This window comes from Lontra canadensis, unplaced genomic scaffold, assembly GCF_010015895.1.
Source record: "Lontra canadensis isolate GAN:19392208 unplaced genomic scaffold, GSC_riverotter_1.0 scaffold98, whole genome shotgun sequence".
Lineage (NCBI taxonomy): Eukaryota > Metazoa > Chordata > Mammalia > Carnivora > Mustelidae > Lontra > Lontra canadensis.
Window position 1 is genome coordinate 2,455,496 of NW_022631092.1, and position 20,622 is coordinate 2,476,117.

General features: G+C 53.9%; 1 protein-coding gene across 2 annotated transcripts in view; it reads left to right on the forward strand.

Annotated features, from left to right (window-relative positions):
- Positions 1–5,648: 5,648 nt before the first annotated feature.
- The window catches only part of ASB2 (ankyrin repeat and SOCS box containing 2), a 40,604-nt gene continuing 25,630 nt past the window's right edge, over positions 5,649–20,622 (forward strand). The window contains exons 1-2 of one of the 2 annotated variants that reach the window (XM_032837335.1): positions 5,649–5,950; positions 19,045–19,325. In XM_032837335.1, the coding sequence (XP_032693226.1) occupies positions 19,120–19,325 (206 nt within the window). In that variant the 5' untranslated portion in view covers positions 5,649–5,950; positions 19,045–19,119. The remainder of the gene's footprint in view (positions 5,951–19,044; positions 19,326–20,622) is intronic. The other variant, XM_032837336.1, reaches the window with a different exon arrangement.

Genomic DNA, 20,622 nt, shown 5'->3' on the forward strand with positions numbered 1-20,622 from the left:
CAGGCCCAGAACACCCTCCAGGAGTGAGACAGCCACCGGTGGGAGTCAGAACTCTCACACAAGATGGTCCCGGACTCCAGGGTTTCTGCTGGAGATGGGCCTCTCCCCAGGGCTCGAGAGCAAGGAGCGGTGCCAGATAACCTCACTCTGTGCCTCTGGGGAGGGGTCGCTCAGCGCTGCCAGCCAAGGATGGTTGGTGGGATGTATGAGGGGTTTAGAGCAGGGAGCCATGAGCCTGGCTGATCCCAGGGCCCTGCCATGTCTTTTTGTCCTGTGGCTCTGTCCAGGCTGCTCTTGTCTGGGGTCAGTTATGGCTCAGGAAGGCCCCAGCTGGCTCCAAGAGCCCCACGTCCCAGGATTGGGTTTCTACCTCAGATCTGCTCATTTGGGTGGTAACCCTTTTAAGATCCCACCATTCCTCCCCTCACATGCACATGGGGCATTGGAGAGAACAGAGCGGGACAGTGGCCTCTTGCCAGTCCCTAGGGCTCCTCCTCCTAGTAGGTGTCATCCGCACATGTAGGCTGTTGGCAGGGCATGAGGCCGGCCTGTGCCTTTCTCCCGTCTGAGGGCTGAGCGCCGTGCCCCCACTCTGCTCTCTAGAAATGGGAAAGATCGTCTGTCTTTTCTCCCTTGGCCCCCTGAGCTGGGAGGTTGAGGGGGTCCGGATTGTTCCAGAAGAAAGCGTTGTTGGCCGCACAGCAGAAGACATAGTGCCCACTTTAAAGAAAGGCAGAGAAGGGGCTCCCGGGGAGCTGTCGGTTAAGCATCTGCATTTGGCTCAAGTCATGATCCCAGGGTCCTGGAATCAAGCCCTGTGTTGGGCTCCCTGCTGGATGGAGGGCCTGCTTCTCCCTCTTACTCTGCCTGCTGCTTTTCCTGCTTGTGCTCTCTCTCTACTTCTCTGTGAAATAAATACATAAAATCTTAAAAAAAAAAAAAAAAGGAAGAGAGGCTGGGATTTGTCTCCGCCTTCTCCTTGATCCCTGCTTTCCCTTTCCATAGATGCACCTTCCTCCCTCCCAGAACTCAGCCTTTGTGGGCACCCCTCCTCCCCCTGCCATCTGTGCTCTGTCTAACCCCCTCCCCCATCCAGGAGGCTGTCCAGGGTGAGGACTGGACTCTTGTCCGTGCTTCATCTCTTGAAACCAAAATAAACTAATATCAAGAGGCAGCCAGGGCTGGGGGCCAGGATGCCAAGGCCACAGGAGTGCTTATTTTGGTGGTTGACATTCCATGGCCGGGTCAGAGTCGTCCCCGGACCTGGCACTGACCCACATCTCAGCTCCCTCCTCCCTGCTTAGCTGGTGCTTCGTCTCCCCGCTCTCTCTTTCCCTCATTCCTGGTTCCTGGAAGAGGTGTCATTGTCATAGGAAAATATGCAGGTGTCGGCATCCTCTCCGGGTCCTGCTGGGAGTAGGGCTCTATGAACTGCCTCCCTATCACATGCACACGCGTGTGCACACACACACACACACATGCCTCTATTTATGGGAATTCAGATTAAAGTAAATGAGGAGGGAAGCCTGAAAGTGATAGGCTAGAGGTGTGTGTGTGTGTGTGTGTGTGTGTGTGGCCAAGACTCAGGCTGAAACTGGCAGGCAGGTCTGCAAGCCTCCCCCGTTCAGACCTAGAAGCTGTGTGGCTTGAATGTTAGCACAGACATTCAACATGTGGCGAGCCCTTACTACATGCCAGGCACTGTTATAGGCACTGACAGCCAGCAGTGAACAGAAAGACTATTTTATTTTATTTTTTTTAAAGATTCTATTTATTTATTTGACAGAGAGAGATCACAAGTAGGCAGAGAGGCAGGCAGAGAGAGAGGAAGGGAAGCAGGCTCCCCGCCGAGCAGAGAGCCCAATGCGGGACTCGATCCCAGGACCCTGAGATCATGACCTGAGCCGAAGGCAGTGGTTTAACCCACTGAGCCACCCAGGCGCCCCAGAAAGACTATTTTAGATGGGAGAGATAGGCAATAAACCAATGACATAAATCTCTAATAAGAAAGGGAGGTATAAGGGTTATAGAGAAAAAGAAAGCAGGTTAGGAGACTAAAGAGGGAGGGAGGGTGGGTTCTGTTTAGGATCAGAACGTAGAAGCTTCCTGGCACCATGTGTGGGCCCAGGGGGCTTTGTCTTGCGGGTCGTATCCTTGCTGCTCCCTGCAGGTTGACCAGTTGTTTGCTTGTGGCCCCAGCAGGGACCCATCTCTCTTTCACCCCTTTTTGTCCCCATAAAAACACTCCCTGGAGGGCTGTTCCAGGGGCCTACCTCTGGGGTCTTGTACAAAGTTGGTGACCCTGGGAGGGCTCTGGAGGTCTCAGAGGCCAGGGACTCTCCGGTGCTCAGTGTCGTTTGTCATCAGGGACATGCACATTAAAGCTGCAACGAGATGCCTCCAAAGCCCACCAGAACAGATAATATTAAAAAAGTCAGAGCAACTGGAACTCTTATACATGCTGATGGAAGTGCAAATTGGTACAACTTTGGAAAACGGATAGTTTTACTAAAGTTGAACACACGCCCATCCCAGGACCCAGCGACTCCCATCTGAGGTGCGTCCCCAACAGACATGGGACATGCATGCACCAAAGGACATGTGCTGGAATGTCCATGGCTCTGCATTCCTCACTGTCGCAATGGCCCACGCGGCCACCCATAGTAGAACGGATTAGCTGTGGCATAGTCTGGTGGAAAAACCACATGGCTCTGAGAAGGAATCTTGCCATGCACCATGGAATGAAAGTAGACACAGGTGTGATGCCATTCGTATGACACTGAAAACAACCTTTACCGTTAAAGGTCAGGGGAGTGGTCACCCACCTATGGCAGGAGGAGATGGGTGGTGGTTGTCGAGGCAGGGCAGAGGAGGGGTGCAAAACTGGGATGTCTTCTGGGGTGCTGCTAATATCCTCCCTTTGGTGCAAAGACTGGGTGTCTTCCATCCGTGAAATTCCATTGAGCTGTACACGTATGTGCACTTTTCATGTGTACGATGCTTTAATAAAAACTTGTGAGAAATCGGGGCTGTTCAGGCTTCAACTCAGATGAATTCATAAGGATGTCTGGGGTAGAGTCACACTTGGGTGGCTCAGTTCATTAAGCGTCAGACTCTTGGGTTCGGCTCAGGTCATGACCTCAGGGTCGTGAGATCGAGCCCCACATCGGGCTCCATGCTGGGTGTGGAGTCTGCTTAAGATTCTCTTTCTCGATCTGCTTCTGTTCCTCCCCCTTCACTCTCTCTCTCTCTCCTCTCTAAATAATAATAATAATAACAATAAAGAATCTCTGGGTAGTGTCGGGCATAGATAGGTTTAATAGGATTTCACTGCCAGGTCTGGAGGGAGCAGCTCATGATGTCAATAGACAAGTCTTGGATGTGGGCTTGACTGCAGGGTCAAGCCTCCCAACTGGGATGAGTAAGGACCAGGGGAAAAGCAAACATTCACTAACTGACTTTCATAACTTTGTAGGGTTCCTTGTTCTGCCCCAACGTTTGGATTCCCTGCCACATGGGGGAGGGGCAGGAGACGGCGGGCAGAGCTGTGGCCAAAAGCGCTGCTTTTTATGTCAGGCAGTTGTTCGGATCTAAACCATCCCTTATACAGTTCCCCAGCCCCCTGAGCCTCAGTTTCCTCATCTGTCAAGTAGGGGTGATGACAGCACCTGCCAGGAAGGTGGTGTGAGGACAGCAGGACGATGCCATTTATTATTTTTTTTATTTTATTTTACTTAAATCTAATTCGTGAACATATAGTGTATCATTAGTTTCAGAGGCAGAGTTCGGGGATTCGTCGGTTGCATGCAACACGCAGGGCTAGTTCCATCCCGTGCCCTCTTTAATGCCCTTCACCCAGTTACCCCAGCCCTCCACCGAACCGGTGATGCCATTTGTTAGCTGACTGGTGCCTGACCAGCCCCTCCCCCTGCAGGCCACCCCCAGACCACTCTCTGTTCCCCGTGGCTCTTTACCCACAATTGAGGCTCTGGGTTCTCAAAAGCAAAGCAAAGGCACGAGGCAACAGGACTGGAAGAGTGAGTTTCTCCAGCCTGCTCCACTGCGAGAGGTTTGGATTGGGAGTGAGAGGTAAGGCGGAAGGCCACTAGAAAAGGGACGCTTGAGAAGGGTTAGGGAGCAGAGGGGCCCGTGCCCCACCCCCGAGGAGCCCATGGAAGCAGCAGGACCCCAGGGATGCCCTCCATGGGCTCTGCTAGAACTTCTCCTGCCGAGGACAGTCCCCAAACGGAAAGAGAACTGGATGGCCCCTCACTGCCCTTCTCTCACCCCCCACCATGTCACAGGGGTCTGGGAGGGGCTGAGCGTGAGCTAACCTTGTGGGGCCATCAACTGCAGTAGCCTGGGGGACAGGGCAGCCCCACCTGGGGTGAAACATGATTTGGCAGGTGTCAGAGCTGAGTAGCTGGGACACAGCCTGGGACTGACCGTGCAGGGACTAGTCCCCTGCACCAAATCAGACGTCCAGAACCTCAACCAGAACCCAGGGTACCCTGCATTCCCTGAGATTTATTTCCAGGTGGAACATTCCAAGAGCCTGTAAAGGCATCCTGAGGTTCTCTTGCATTTGACTCCATAAGAAAGTGTCCTAGGAGATTGTAACTCCAGTATCTTCCAAGGGGAACAGGCCTTTGAAATTGACATTTTCTTCCATTTAGAAAAATAGACCACGTGACATTTCCAGCCCCGTCCCTCACTCCAGCCAGTGGGGATGTAAGTGTTTGGCAGTGTGCCAGGAGCATCCTGGAGGCTCAGTGTGTGTGGCTGAGTTGAGGGTGGGGCTTGGGCTGAGTGTTCCAGAAACAGCGGCTTTCTTCCCCGGCTGTGTGCTGGAGGAAGTCTTCCGTCTGCTGTGTGCCGCTGCCAAGGCTGGTGCACACGCTAGTTTGTTTGTTTGCTTGTTATCCTGCCTTTTGCAGCCCAGCCCAACCCAAAGACAGCCTCGGCTGGATTCCTGAACCTCCAAGGCAGGCGCTGCCCCTGGGGCATGCTCAGCGGACTCTGCAGCCAAAGCTGCTTATCCCAAACCCAAGTACCCTTCCCTCCAGCTCTGCTCTGCTCCCACTCCATTTCCTAGTTCGTCTTCTGCCTCCCCGCCTTCCCTCTGTGCTCCCTTCTTCCTCCCTGCCCTCTTCCCAGCCTCCCTGCCTCCCCCACCTTCCCTGTGCCCTCCCCCTTCAGTCCGTGCTTCCCCCACCGCTCTCTCCCTTCTACTTTTTCTGTCTTCCACACGCCCCTTTTCACCCCCGGATTAATCTCAGGGTCCCTCTCCCTTGCTTCCCTGTTTCCCCCAATTATCTCTTCTTTCTCCTTTCATGGATGCCTTATCCCCTCTCCTCCTGCTCCTTGTCCTTTCCTTCTTCCTCTCCATCACCTTTTTGCATGCACTTCCCTCCCCTCTCCTGTCCCCTAGTGTCCCCCGCTCTGCTCTGTCTCCTAATCTCCCAGCTCCAGCTCCCCACCCTCTTTCCCTCTCTCTCTGTCTCTCGCCCTCCCTGTCTCTCTCCTCTCTCTCGCTGCCTCCTGGGGAATTCCAGAAACATACCCATATATGGCCTCCATGTCAAGGATCACAAATGACGACGTCACGTGAGGGCCAGCGCTCTGAGATGCTCTCTGCCTCGAGGTCCGTAATTGACGCACGGTGCAGGGACGGAAGGCAGGAGGGCAGCCTCCTCCGTGCGATCTTCAAACAGGACATCCGAGATGCACAACGTCTTATAGTTTGGCCGGCCACCACTGGTCATGCGGTGGGCCCGAAATAAACTCCGTGCTTCAAAGGAGAGTGTTTCAGAACGGCCTGGCAGAGCAGCCAGGAGCTCGGGGCCAGGGCAGAAGGAAAACTCAGGGAGAATGTTCTGAATTAAGACACTCTCAAGAAAACCTTCTTTAGTCCCCCTGAATCGTGTCCCCCTGTCTCAGAGCCTAACAGGTAATGCATGCTTTCAACTTTCTTACGCTGACTTCGAGAAAGATTGTTTGGCTGGGACTTGACCACCGAGCTACTTGCTGGTGACTCCTTGTCGTCGACTCCTGTCTGCGTCTCGCTCTCCTGTCTCTTGTGTTACAAAGCATGCTGGGGACTCTGGCTTTGGATGTGGGGGAGAGAGAACCAGCTGTATGCATGCACTGGTGCCTTCTCCACGGGACGCTCGCACAGAATATCCCTCCTCTGCGCACTTCTAAACATGGAAATGGAACAGGGTTACCCACGGTGCTCTTGTGGGTGCCCTGGACCTTTGGCAGGATCTGTGGGGGACAAATGACCTTCAGAAAGGCTTTGAGGTCAGGTGGGTAGATAGCTATGTTTATGCACATGGGCATCAATGTCCATGGTGCTGAGGGAGGGTCTCTGTGTGCAGTTGTGCAGTTTCGGGGGGAGACAGCCGCCAGGTGCCAGGAGTTGTACATGCAACGGCTTGGGGCTCAATGAAGGGATGTCTGATCTGCAGAAACTATGACACAATGTAATGAATGACATGTTTGGTGAGATTTAACAGAGCGCTGTGGGATTGGAGAAATGCAGAGTACCTCGTGTGCGCGTGACTGCTGTGCGCGCGCGCGCGTGTGTGTGTGTGTGAGTGTGTGAGCATGAGGACATATCCAGGGACGGGATAGCTTTCGAAAAGCTGGGTGGATGTCACCAGGCAGAGGGACAGGGAGAGAGACCTCCAGGCAGAGGTGCAGCTCCGGCAAAGGCAGACACGCCACAGGGGGTCTGGGGTGTCAGCGGGAATGCAGAGTGGCTACAGCAAAGGGTCATGAAGGGGAGAAGTAGGGACAAAACTGGTAGGGAGGGGAGGGAAGCCAGAGCGAGATGTGGATCCCACCAGGCTAAGCAAGAGGATGCAACATTTTCGGGTTGTTTTGGACCAAAGAGGGTGTAGGTGGGATGTGACTGCAGGGAGCTTCCCGGTAGCGGGGGGAATGGCCTGGAATTGGGGGTGGTGGTGGAGAGCAGTGCCAAGTAGGGAGGCCAGATAAATGACAGAAACATGAATCAGAGCAGAGGCCAGTCCACCCCCCTCCTCCTTGCACAGGAAGGATGGCGGGGGTCTCCTCACATAAGGGGCATGAGGCCAGGGTGGAGATGGCTCCAGGGCCCAGGCAGAGGCAGCTGGGACCAGCCTAGCAGCCACAGTCGGGGCCCTCTGCAGCGAAGGCCGGGGGCAGAGCACGGCAAGGCAGCCAGTGGCAGACGATCCTGTCCCTTCCAAAACAGTTGGATGGGTCCCGACAGCTGGTGGCAGGCCTGTTTACAGCTTGGCCTCCTCTAGGAGCTGACAGCAGCCCCCACCTGGCACTGTTCTCCTTTGCATCATCCATTCTTTGCACAAACAGACCGGGCTCTGACTGCCTGTGATCCTCTGCCACCAGCGACCTTACAACAAACAACACGGCCATCCATGTCCGCGGACGTCCGTGGAGCGCTGACTGTGAGCCAGACCCTGGCCCAGGGCTTCGGGTGACTTCTCTCCTTGACTCTTCTCAAGGGCATCCTGCGTTAGAGGTGATCGTTACTCCCATTTCCCAGATGGGAAAACTGAGCTTCTGAGAGGTTCAGGGTCTTGCCTGGAGCCAGAGAGCCAGGATGCGTTGGAGTTGGAAAGCCGATCCTGGCCTCTTGGCCTCCAGCGTCCACATTCAACGCCATGGCCTCCCTGGGGCCCAGCACAGCAGTAAACAGACCCGTCCCTGGCACAGTCAGGGTATCATAAGGTCACCGTATATTGTGGACAGGCTAGATCCAAGAGAGTTTTCCCGAAGGAGGCACAAAAATATCTCTGGACCCGCCCAATGTCCTTCCATTTTGGAGCTGCAGAGGGTCAGGCTGCCCAGAAGAGGTTGGTTGTCATGGGGCTGGTTTGTATCTTTTTTATCCGTAGCACCATCTTTTGGACTAATTAGTGCCCAGGAATATCAAGGAAACCCTTAAAAGCTTTGCAGCCGGGGGAGAGGTTTTGGAGAGGGGTAGTGATGTCAGAGTAAGGGACTCCTAATTTGCCAGATTTTTTTAAAGAAAGGGACACAAAGGAGAGGGGTAGACAGAGGAAACATAGGGCAAGCTGAGAGGAGAAGAATGAAATGAAGGCCGGAGAGTGGGAGGGAAAAACAAAAGGAGAAAGATTTTGGTGGGATCCTAATTCAAAAGATTTCCAGCCATTCCCGGGGTTGGGCCCCGGTGAGATGTGAGACGAGCAGGGCTGGGAGGGCCCTCCTGTCCCGTACCCCACCCCAACCTTCCAGAAGCCCCTGCTCCCCAAGGGCCAACTGAGGGCCCCTGCTTTCCTGGAGCCCAGGACAGGGCTGGCAAGGTGGCGCTTGGGCTGCAGAGGGACAGAGCCGCCCCAGAAGCCCCGCCCCTCCTCACCCCTACCCCAGGCTGCCCGCAGAAGTGCAGAGGCCCTCATTGGCTGAGCTCCAGGCAGAAACTGGATTGAGGCCTGGAATCTGCACCCAGACCTATATGTGGCCAAGTCCTGATGATGGGCCTGGCTGCAGTAGGAGAAGGACAGGGAGGTGGACCAGGAGGGGTGTGGAGGGGCGAGCTGGGCAGGAGGGAAGAGAAGAGCCCTCCATTTGGGAGGCTGAGGCAAAGGCTTGCTGCCAGGGTCCTGGGACCGCAGATTCAGGTCAGCAAGGCACATTCACCTCCCCTTCAGGTGGGGCCCCCGTCCCCCCACAACCCATCCATTGGGCAGAGTCCAGGGTAAGGTGGAGTGGGACAGAGCCAGCTTCGGGCAGGTTCAAATCTCTGGTCCACCTCCCACCTGGGTGACCATGGCTGGTCCTGACCGCTCTCCTCTCCCCTCCCAGGGCCTCAGCCTCCCCTCCATACAATGAGGGACAGTGTCCGTGTTGGGGGGTGGGGGTTGGCTGGGGTCCGCTGCTGGGTCCGCTGCTGGGAGCTCTAGTAACTTCCAGCCCGGCCCAATCCTGGAAGCAGGAAAGTCCTGGCCTGAGGGAAACCAGCAGCATGGTTTCACTTATTTGGGGAGCAGAACAAATAACATGGAGGACATGGGGAGATGGAGAGGAGAAGGGAGTTGAGGGAAATTGGAAGGGGAGGTGAACCATGAGAGACTATGGACTCTGAAAAACAATCTGAGGGTTTTGAAGGGGCGGGGGGTGGGAGGTTGGGGGAACCAGGTGGTGGGTATTAGGGAGGGCACAGGTTGCATGGAGCACTGGGTGTGGTGCAAAAACAATGAATTCTGTTACACAGAAAAAAAAAAAAAAGATATATGAGGTGGGGGAAAGCCCTGGACCCTGATGTTCTTAATGAATCCTTACTTCCCAAGTAAAAAATGAAAAAATAAAATAAAATAAAATTTTTAAAAAAAAGGGCTTGGGATTAGCAGAGCTGGGAGGGACTTCTTAGAATCTTTAGAGTCTGAACAAAAGACCCCAACTCCCAGTAGCTGTGAGGCCATCAGCACTGCCCACCGGTAAAAACCCACCCTGGGGCTTTGACCTGCACCCCTCCTGGGGAGGGGGCCAAGCAAGGTGGCCTGGATTCCACTTCCCCCTCCCCAAGCCTGCTCACCTCTTCTCCAGAGCAGAAACTTCCGGAGTGAGTGACCTCTGGGCGCTGCCCTGAATACTCATTGCTGGAGGATCCGGGGGAAAGAGGGGCAGGCAGGCCTGTTCTCAACCTACTGTGCTGGCTGTAACTCAGTCTTCCCATCTGTGCAATGGGAAGATCCTTACGCTGCCCCCACCAGGGACCGGAAAGTTGTGCATGAAAAAGACCTCCAGCACCAGCTGTTTTTATGATTGTGATTTTTAGTTATTTACTTTTTATTTATTTATTTAAAATTTTATTTATTCATTTGAGAGAGAGAGAGAGCACCAACGGGACAGAGGCAGAGGGAGAAGCAGACTACTTGCTGGGCAAGGAGCCCAAGGTGGGACTCGAACCTAGGACCCTGGGATCATAACCTGAGCCATAGGCAGGTGGTCAACTGACTGAGCCCCCCAGGTGCCCATGACTGGGATTTTAAAGCAGTAGGACCCAGGAAGGGAAGAGAATATTTTAATGGTTCATGGCCATGAACCCTCAAGCCAGAAGTGTTGCCATGGCTTTTCTGGGGCCCCTCTGCAGCCTGGGGGGAATGGCAGACCAGAGAGAAGTTTTGACAGAAGATATTGAGCCCTGCAAGGGGTGATAGGGTCAAGGACCCTGGGGGGCAAGTTCCCATTTGCTGTCGAGATCACCTGGGGCCGAGGAGAGACCCTAAACGTTTGCAGTTGGCTGAGGGGTGGAGCGCGAATTGCATATACGCGTATGTAAGGTGGATATGCCTGTACCCCATCTGCTCATGCACTCCCAGTGCTTCTGAACACACACCCGCCGTCTTCAGCGGGACTCGGGCCTTTCCTCAAACCCACAGAAACCCCGGCCCCTGCTGTTAGGTTACACAGGGTGAGGACAAGGGTCAAGTCAGACACGGCAGCCTCTGGTCTCTTCCTTGTCAGCTTTTCCCTGGTGCGCCTCGGTTTCCTCATCTGTAGAATGGGACCAGTAGTCTTATCACAGATTTATCCTGTGGCTCAAACCAAGAACACACGTGAGACCATAAATGAACCACAAGGGGAGGCCGTACGGTGTTCGGCAAACCCCCATTGTGATCTGTGCTGACGGACGGGTCAGAACGACAGCTCATCGTGCAGGAGCTAAGCTGAATGATCCACGTTCCCTTCTAACACCCGAGAGACACATGTGGACCCTAACTGGCATACCCGCGTGGGACCTACCGCGTGGCCGGTGCTGGTGACTGAGCTAAGTGCTCACTGAACACCCACATGGGTCACTGGCAGGCAGCCCCCTCATACATAACTCAAGCCTGGGATTGAGAGGGGAGTGGACGGGTTGTAACTCCTTCCAGAGCCTGGAGGACAGCAGGTGGTGTGAGCAGGAAGGGAGGAGGGGGCAGGAGGGGCCCTGGGGAGCGGAGGATGTGGTATTAGCGGGCAGCATCCATCCTGCACCCTGCTGCTTTGGGGAGCGCCTGGAGACCTCCCTCCCTCCCCGGTGCTGGCCCCATTACTGACCCCTGGGCCCACTCAGAGGGGCTCTGCAAGGGTCCCAGGGTGGGGGGCACAGCCAGCCTCACCTCCTGACCAACGAGAAAGGCCAGTTCACTGTTGCTGTCGCTGTTTTTAGATGGAGGAGACTGTCCAAACCCTTCCGAAGGAGCCTCCCTGGTGCTTCCAGCAGGGAACCAGGTCCAAGGTATAGCATCCAGCAGGAGTAAGTCAGAGCAGAGAATCCCAGCATCTTGAGAGCCACTGAATGACATTAGCTGATTTTCATGGGCCTCTGGCTGTGTGCCAAGCGCTATTCTCCACGTGTGTCTATGTTATATCATTCAGCTGACGACTTCCCCTGGCTGTATGGTCTTCCCAGCCCCATTTTACGGATGGGCCAAGTGAGGCACCGGGGATGGGAATAACCAGCTCCCCATCGCCTAGCCCGTAAGGGGCAGAGCCAGGGTCAACCCTGGCAGTGGGAGACCCACGGCTGCCCCACCGGCCAGGCACAGGAATCTTCTCAAACAGAGCTGTGCTTCCAAGGTTTGACTCTTTCATTCTGCATCCAGCATGCCATACACACCTGCTGTGTCTCTGGCCTTGGGTTATGTCCTTGGGGGTCATGATACGAATTCGACACAGTCCTGCAATTTAGAAGTTTCTAGACTCAATGGGAGGATAGGTCCAGAGCAGGCCATTAGGGCAATGGAGGAAGCTCAGGATGCCTCAGACAGACATCAGATCAGGGAGGCTTCCTGGTGGAGAAGACCCTTGAACTGTATCTGGAAGGATGACGAGCCAGGAGACAGACCAGAGGGACGGGAAGGCAGATGAGTAGGGCTCCATCTACAAACAGCCTGAGGCCAGGAAGGAGCCTGTCCAAGCTCACACTCCTGACCCAGGTCCCTGGCTGACGGGGAGCCTGGCCTGCCGGAGGATGGCTGTCAGTTTTCCTCCTTGCCCCTTGCCCTCCCAGCCATGCCCCCACCATCAGTCTTCCGATTAGACATTCCAGGAGCCACTCTTTCCATTGTAGCCCCCAAACAGTCCAGAGATCCCATCCCATGCACCAGAGCCCAGGCCCCACTGCCATTTCCCAGACAGACCAGCCAGCCGGGACTTGGGGGAAGGGAAGGAACAGGGTTGGAGGGGAGGGGAGGGGAAAGGGGGGAGAAGGACCACTTTTCTAATGCTAAGCCTTGGCACAGCCCTGAAAGGGCCATGTTTCTATACCCATTTCACAGATATAGAAACTGAGGCCCAGCTTAGAGGAGCACTGACGACAGATGGATGGAGTACTGCTCTGAGTGCTTTGGATGTGCTAACTCAAGGAATGATCATGAAGCCACTGTTGTCCCATTTTACAGATGCCCTTGGGGAGGGGGTTTCACTGGAAATAATGTTTGCAGCGCTGCAAAGGGGGTAAGGGAGGAGACCCTGGAGGCCCCTGTGGTGGCCCTGGTCTCCCGGTTCCAAGCTGGCCGTGGACTGGCCGCCCTTGAACTCTACGCCCCCTGCAGGCCCCTCACTTGCCTGGGCAAAGCTACCAGCCTCCTGCTTTTCCTGGGAAAGGGCTATTTTTTTTTTAATCCCAATCAGCCTCCCAAAACGTCCCTCGGGACTGCTGGTCTCTCTTCAGGACTCAGACCTAGAAGGTGGCCCAGCCCTAGGCAGGGGCCTCAGAGCGTGCATGCTAGGCAGCGTAAAGAGGTGGGAAACTGAGGCCAAAAGAAGGACAGGGCCTCCCGCAGGATCACCACCCTCCCTCTGACGTGACACAGGTGATCTTACCACGTCCATTTAACAGATGGACAATATGAGATTCAAAGAGACCACACAGACAATAACTGGCAAAGCTGTGGCTCGAACCTGGTCTGAGCCCACCGGCTGCTTTATAACTGCCCCTCAGGCTGAGACAGAGCAGCCCCAGCGGCATTCCCCCACCCCCCACCCCGGGGCCTCCGTGTCTCTGGCAGGCATGCCTGAGCCCTGATTCTCGCACCAACCCTTCCCCAGTACTTACTAGTGTCTGCATTTTGCACATGAGGGAACTAAAGATACAGGACTTCCCCCAAGGACCCCCGATGGCTGAGGACCTCAGTGGGAAAAACAAGAGAAGTCTGGTTTGCAGCAGGCCGGGGGAGTTCGCCCTCTCCAAGGCGGAGACATACTCTGTCAGGGTCTCTTCAAGGTCATCCCCCCGCCCCTTACCTGCCTGCGTGCACCTTCCTCTGGGCCGGCCAAGACTCTGATGTGGGCTCCGAGCACAGGCGCAGGTCAGGTGGCCCGGCTGGTTGAGGATGGCAATGGCAGCCCTGCCTGCTCAGAGCCCAGGGGCGAGCCAGTTACTTGGATCGTGCTCCTGGAATCCCCAGAAGAAGGGCTAGGGCTCCAAATCCCAGCTTTCCAGCTATCTGTCTTGTGCAGACCTTCCCTTTCCCCCTCCTTGAAACTTAATTGTCTCATCTGTAAAATGGGGAGCAATGACGCCAGGCCATCAGGTCCTTTCAGAAGGAGTGGAGGTATAGAAGAATTAACATCAGTTCAGTGGAACAACGTTCCTACCTTCTCAAGCTGCTGTCAGGGCCCTGCCATGAAATGACTGAGAGGCAGGAAAGTCTCTGGATGCCGCCCGACCTGCAGGGGACGGCCTGGTGAGCCTGGAACTGGCTGTAGGAGACTGGCAGTTCCAACGGACTGTTATCTGGCCCCTCCCCCAGGCGTCTGGTCGGGCGAGGGGCAAGGCAGCCGGGCGGGCTCTGCCCGTGTGCCTCTGATCAGCCCATGCCAGCCTGCAGGGCCCGCGGCCTCCTGGAGGGGAGGGGCGGGAGGGTTCCTGTCAAATGCTGCTTTACTGCTTTATGGAGCCACCACCCCAGCGCACGGATGGCCTCTACAGTGTGGTGAAGTGGGTTGTCTCACTCCCATCTTTACTGATAAAGGAACTAAGACCCAGCAAGGGGAAGTGATTTAACCAAGGTCACGCAGCTTTTAAGTTGCAAATTGAAACCAGACCATGGGTTCTTGACATCTGGATCTGAGGTCCTTCTGCGTACACGGTTCCTTATTCCCCCACAACTAATGCTCTTTGCATAGGGTAGACCTATTAAGGTGGCCAGAGGGGACCCTCAGGGACAGAGAGTTTAGGGTTTTATAGCACGAAGATAAACCAGATGTCTCACAGAGTTATAGAAGCTAAAGAACTAGAGAGCACTTGGAAACAACTGAGGCCCAGAGAAGGGTAGGGACTTGACCAAGGTCACACAGCACTCTAGTATCAACATGGAGAATATAACCAAGGTCTCTGTCTCTCTCTAGGGTTCCCCTTGCCTCCTGGCCTGAAGCAGATGCCCTCAGATGGGGGCACCACAATGGGGGCCCTGGGGAAGCTGAGGGGGTCACCTCTCATGGGGCAGAGCCTACTCCCCATCCTCCTGAAGGCTGACCTGGGTCCAACCAGACCTCAGGCACAGGAAGGGGGCCTGGGCCAGCTGGGCCCCTGTGGGGCGGGAAGGTCAGAAGGCGTGCTCTAGGCCATGCTGACATTTAACGGATGGAAAAATCAAAGGCCTGGGAGAGTTAGAAAGGTGCTCACGGTGAGCTGGTCTGCGAACCAAAGTCTCCCGATTCCCAGTCTGTGTCTCTTTTTACAATAAACAAAACTAATGCAGAAGTCCCTGCAGAAACAAGTAACACCCCAGTCAGGCACAAGATGACTTTGAGGTTACGGTGCCCCTTCCACTCCCCTAGTGTGGAAAACTAGCATGGCCACCTGACCTGTTGATCTAAAAAAGGGTTCTCAGCCCTGGCGACCCACTACAATTGTCAGGAAAGCCCTGAACTCCAGGGAAGCCCAGAGGCTTTGAGTCCATCTCTCTGCGGTGAGATCTGGGCCTCTCAAGATTCTTGACCAGACCTGAGACTCAGCATTAAGACGATTCTGACGGCATATGACAGAAAACCCAACCAACTCTGGCTTAAACCAGAAAGATCTTCAGTCTCTACCTAACATGCAGGCCAAGGTGGGTGGACCCCAGTCGTTTAGCAGATTGACAATATAATGAAAGACTCAAGAAGGACTGTTATTCACTCTGTCAAACTCATTGTACCAGCACTGTTGCCCTCATGGTGACAAGATGCCTGCCCCTGCACCAACCATCAACTCCTCCAAGTTCAAAGCTGGGATGTGGGCAAGGAGTTATTGTCTTCACTGTTCTCTTTTTTATTAGGAAAAGGACAGTTGTTTCTAGGAGGCCCCAGCAGGGTTTTCTTTATGTGTCTTTGGACAAAGCGAGGCTTACATCCACCCTAAACTAGTCACTGGCCAAAGGGGTGAGATGGTTCCAATGGGCTTGGAGCAAACATGATTGCTCCTCATGAGAGGGCACACACTTGCCAGAACAAAGCCACATTCTGCTGTCAGAGAAGATGGGGGAACCAGCTGTTGAGTGGGCAGTCAAGGGGGTGCATTAAACTTAACGGGGCCTTTTCCTCCCACGGCCTTAGGAAGAGGACCCAGGGTCAAGTCCACACAGGAACTACTGACCACAGCCCAGAGGGAGAAGTTGTGGTAACAGAACACTTCTTGGAAGATGGAGGCACTTGCTCTGGGTCTTGAGGAGTGAGAAGGGATTCTGAGAGTACAGAAGGGCAGGAGACAGGTTGACACAGAACAAGCAAGGGCACTGGGGTGGGAGGGCGCAGGTGGGTTGGGGGAAAGGTGTGTCTTCGTCTTACCTGGCAGAGTAGGTGTGCGGAGGTAGAGGGGGAAGGGACAGCGAGAACTAGATTCGAAGCCCGGGCCCCAGGTGCAGGCAGAGAGGGGACTTGGGGACGTCTGCGGTGGGGGGCTCAGAGAGGATGGTAGGTGGGTGGGTGGGTCTAGGACAACATCACGAAGCCACCACTGAGGCAGGCAGGAGGAAGTCCAGGCCTGAGCCAGGCGGAATGGGTGCAGAGCAGCAGACAGAGAGCCGCGACAGATAACCAGCCGGACTGTGGCACAGAATCTTCTGTCCCAGACGCCCTCGGGCAGCTACTCTGCTGTCTTCACACCGGCAGCCTCCTCTAGTTGTGTTCCGAAAGCCCCAAAGCCCCGATCTGCTTAATAATAACTTTGCTGGTGTCTCATAGCACAAGAGTTGCTGGTCCTAGGGCTGTTACAAGAATTAGAAGAGTCTCTATCAAGCACTTAGCCAAGTGGCAGTTCCCGCCCCTTGCCCCTCCCCCACACAACGGGAGTACCCCCACCTCTATTCCTGCTTTATGATTGATCCTTCCCCAAAGCGGTGCCCCCCGCCCCCCCGAACCTGCGGAGGTTTTCAAAGAGGTGATAGCTGGGTCCCACTCCCAGAGATTCTGACTTAATTGGTCTGAGACGGGGCCCAAGCACCAACGCCCTTTAGAACCTTTTTATATACTTGTAAAAGTATATACAAATACATACATTTTAATTAATGTTTTTCTTTTTAAAATTCCCCTTCTTTTTATGTAGGCTCCGCACCCAACGTGGGGCCTTAACTCACAACCCCGAGATCAAGAGTCGCTCGCTCTACCGACTGAGCCAGCTGGGTGCCCCTATCCTTTAAGTAGAAGTGTCATTGCAGAATAATGTGGTTACAGAGGAGCGTACAGATCACACTTGAACAGATTCCTTACGAAGGGAGCTGACTGATCCCGTAACCATTTAGGTCAAGAAATAGAGTGCGACTGGCTCCCCAGAAGCCTCCCTCATGTCTCCTCCCCAGTTAGTAACCAGCAACGGTCTGACTCCCATCCCCATAGCTTAGTCTGCCTGGAACTTTACAGAAGTTGAATCATGGATCTATGTTCATTTTTGCTCGCTGTGGCTGTGTGAACATCACCCTCTTGTGAGCAGTGGTGATCTGTCTGTCTCACGGGTGCACGCTGTCTATCACGGAGATAGCCCACAGCACCAGTCCGTTCAAATGCTGACAGACGTTTGGGTAGTTCCACTCGGTTTTGTTATGATTTGTGCTGCGATGAATATTTTTGAACGTGTCTTATGGTGAATACATGGACACAGTTCTCTTGGCCATGGAGATACAAGTGGAATTTTGGGGTCACGGGATGCGTTGGCTCAGGTTTAGCAAACACCATTGATTTTCCAAAGTGGTTTGACCATTCAACACTCCTTCCAGTGGTGGTGAGTGTTCCCGATGCCCCATGTCCTCCCCAACACTTGGCAGTGGTCATCTTTTCCACTTGAGCCATTCTTTTTTTTAATTCTTTTTTTAGAGAAAGAGAGAGCATGCAAGGGAGGGGACAGAGAGTGAGAGAGAATCTCAGGCAAGCACCACGCCAGCCAGGACCTCAATGCGGGCCTTGATTTCATGATCCCGCAGTCATGACCTGAGCCAAAATTGGGAGTTGGAAGCTTAACCCCCGGCGCCCCCCCCCCCGCTTGAGCCACGCTGTTGGGTGGACGGTAGTACTGCATTAGGATCTTAATTTGAGTGTCCTTCCAAATGCTCAGAAAATCAAACAGCCTTACATTTGGTTTTTGGCCACTTGCATATCTTCTTTGGGATGTGCCTGGCCTAGTCTTTTGGGGGTCAGTTCATAGAGCCACAAGAATGCTGGGTAGCAAAGCACTCCAAATAAGCATCGATTCTCATGATCTGGGTCTGCTGGTTGCTGCAGAGGGGCTGACGTAGGCTGTAGGGTGCTGGGTCTGCTGGGTAGGGGCCCCCCTGTGCAGGTCGGGCTCAGGCAGCCCCAAGTTGGTCGGGTCACTCTGGGGCCCAGCGAACAGGCAGTGGCTCTAGGGGGAGCTCTTCTCCTGGGGATGCAGAAGAGAGCAAGCCCCAGGCCCAAGCACCTGTCAAGGGGCTGCTTTATCGTGCCCCCAACATTCATTGGCCAGAAGAAGTCACATGGCCAAGCCCACCCTCAGTGGAGAAGGGAGGGGGGATGCCCTGCCGCGGAGGAGAGGGGATTGAGTATTTGCCAAACAAACCAAATTATAACACTGGTATTTTGGATATTTTTTAAATGGCCTCATGTGGTTCTCGTGTCCTGCTAGGGCTAAGAACCATTGACCTACAGTCACATTGCATGTCAGCCAGTCAAAACAAAAAGCAGGCTTAGTGAGTTTACTTCATTTCCTAAAATCAGCTGATTCAACCAAAGTTCACTTCTCCCTGAGGCAATTTTTTGTAAGGAAGGGAGTCCTTGGAATTCACATGGCAAATTACTGTCGTGATTGATTTTAACTAGATCATACACGCTGAAGCAGCAGGCCCATGTCTGATCTGTCTCCAACATCCTCAGCCCTAGCACAGCACAGAGATGAGGAGAAATGCCGGCACGGGATGTTGTCAGATAACTGGAAGGAAGGGATGCAAGCCCTGTTGTGTGAGCTCCCTGAAGGCAGGCATTTTTGTCCGTTGGCGTCATTGCTGTATCACCAGTGCTTAGAGGAGTGCCTGACACAAAGTAGGTGCTCACCGAGTAATCTCTCGGTTAATGTGTGGATAAGCTGTCTGGAATGGAAAAATGAATGGTGGGTGAGTGGAGAGTTCGTTGGGTAGATAGAGATAGAGGTATGAGTGGATGGATGGATGGATGGATGGATGGATGGATGGATGGGACGGTGGATGGATAAATGGACAGGTGAGCTAGATCAGGGGTTGGATAATGGTTGGATGAACCGATGATCAGGTCACTGGGTAAATGGACAGGTGTGGATGGGTAAATGAGTAGACGGGAGAGAGAAGGACACATGGGAGAATGAATAAACGGGACAGATGGGTGAATGGATGGATGGACGGTGAGAAAGGTGGGTGGACGGGTGAGTAGATAAGAGGATGGATAGATGTACAGATGAAAGGGTGTCTGGGTGGTTCAAAGGACATGAATGGATAGAAAATGATTGTGAGTTTGCCAGAGGAAACCACAGCCTTTGCTGTTGGTGTACATTACTCTCTTGCAAAACTGTTAGTGACCAGGATGGTTTTGGTCTCCTCACAGGGCTTTCTGATTTGCTGCTTCCTCCTCCCCACGGAGAGCCTCTCTTCTGGTGGCCGAGGTGAGAGGCAGGAGAGGATGGCCACGGAGATCAGCGCTCGGGGCAGACAGCGCGCCATCGGGCATGAGGAGTACAGTCTGTATAGCAGCCTGAGCGAGGATGAGCTGGTCCAGATGGCCATTGAGCAGAGCCTGGCTGACAAGACTCGGGGCCCAACCACTGCTGAGGCCACCGCGTCTACGCGCGTCAACTGCCAACCTGCCCATTTCTACCCATGGACCAGGTGAGCAAGGCGAGGGCAGCTAGGGCAACGGTAAGGGGCTGATCCCAAACACTGTTAATCCAAGACCAAAGTCTCCTGGTCTGTAAGGTGCATTTTTACACCTTAATGACTTCACATTTGTTGTCTAAACCCTTCTGATCTTCGGTGGTGCCAAGCACTGTGGTAGGTAGTCTACTCACTTCACCTCGTTTAACCCTCTTGGGGACCTTCCAGAAGGCTCTATGCTATATTCCCATTTTACAGACGAAGAAACTGAAGCTCAGGGGCAGTAACTAGTCCCCAAGTACACAGCTGGTCATGGCGTTGCAGAGACTAGAGGGATCGGGTTGCAAAGCACATGGCTTGGCTTGGTACCACTGGCTTTATGTTTGAATGCCACGGAGCTGGTGTTCTGAGTCCAGGCAGAGCTCCCAAACCCATCTATGCAACATCCCTGGGAAAAAACATGTCTGAGAAGCAGGTGACATCTGCCCAGCAAAGCCACCCTACCTCCTCGTTCTGGCTCCCCCTCCCCAGCATGACGTCAACATCCCAGTGGCAGGACCACACCACTGGGCAGCCCTGTGTTGTGCCCGTAGAAATAGGACATGAGCCACATCTGCAGTAACATATGCAATTTTGAATATCCTAATAGCCACACTAAAAAGTAAAGACGAACAGATGAAACTAATTTAGGTCTCAAAAATCATATCATCTCCACGTGTCATCCATATCTAGTCTTTGGAATCCAGTGTATTTTGCACTCACAGAACACCTTGATTCAGCCTACACGTGTCTCAATGGCTCACTAGCCCCACGTGGGCAGTGGCTACCGTTCTAGACAGCGTACCTTCTTCGTAGGAGCAGGGAGCCCAAAGAGAGAGGTAATTAAGCATTGGATCTTAAAATGCTTTTAGAAAGGAAATACATAAAATTAAAAATGCTTTTGTTCATCACTGAGTCCAAGTCAAGTATGTATTAGGGGGTGGGAGACTGAGGGAGGGGGATTGCTGGATGATTGCATAGTGTGGTCTTAGGACATGGGCCTCAAATCTCATTGTCTCCAGCCACCAGCTGACTTGCTAGGTGGCCCTGGGCAAGTCCCTTAAGCCCTCTTGGCAACAGACAGAGACAATTTCCAATGTCCTGTCCCCTAAGGATAACCACCAGGTGTTCCCCATGTGACCTTGGCTCTTGCTGAGGCTGGACCTCCTCTGCCAGACAGATGGGGCAAAGGCCTGGGATGCAGAGAAGCCACTTCTTTAAAGGCGAAGGAGGATAGGTAGTCTCCTTGGGCAGCTGGAGGAAGTAGGAAGGC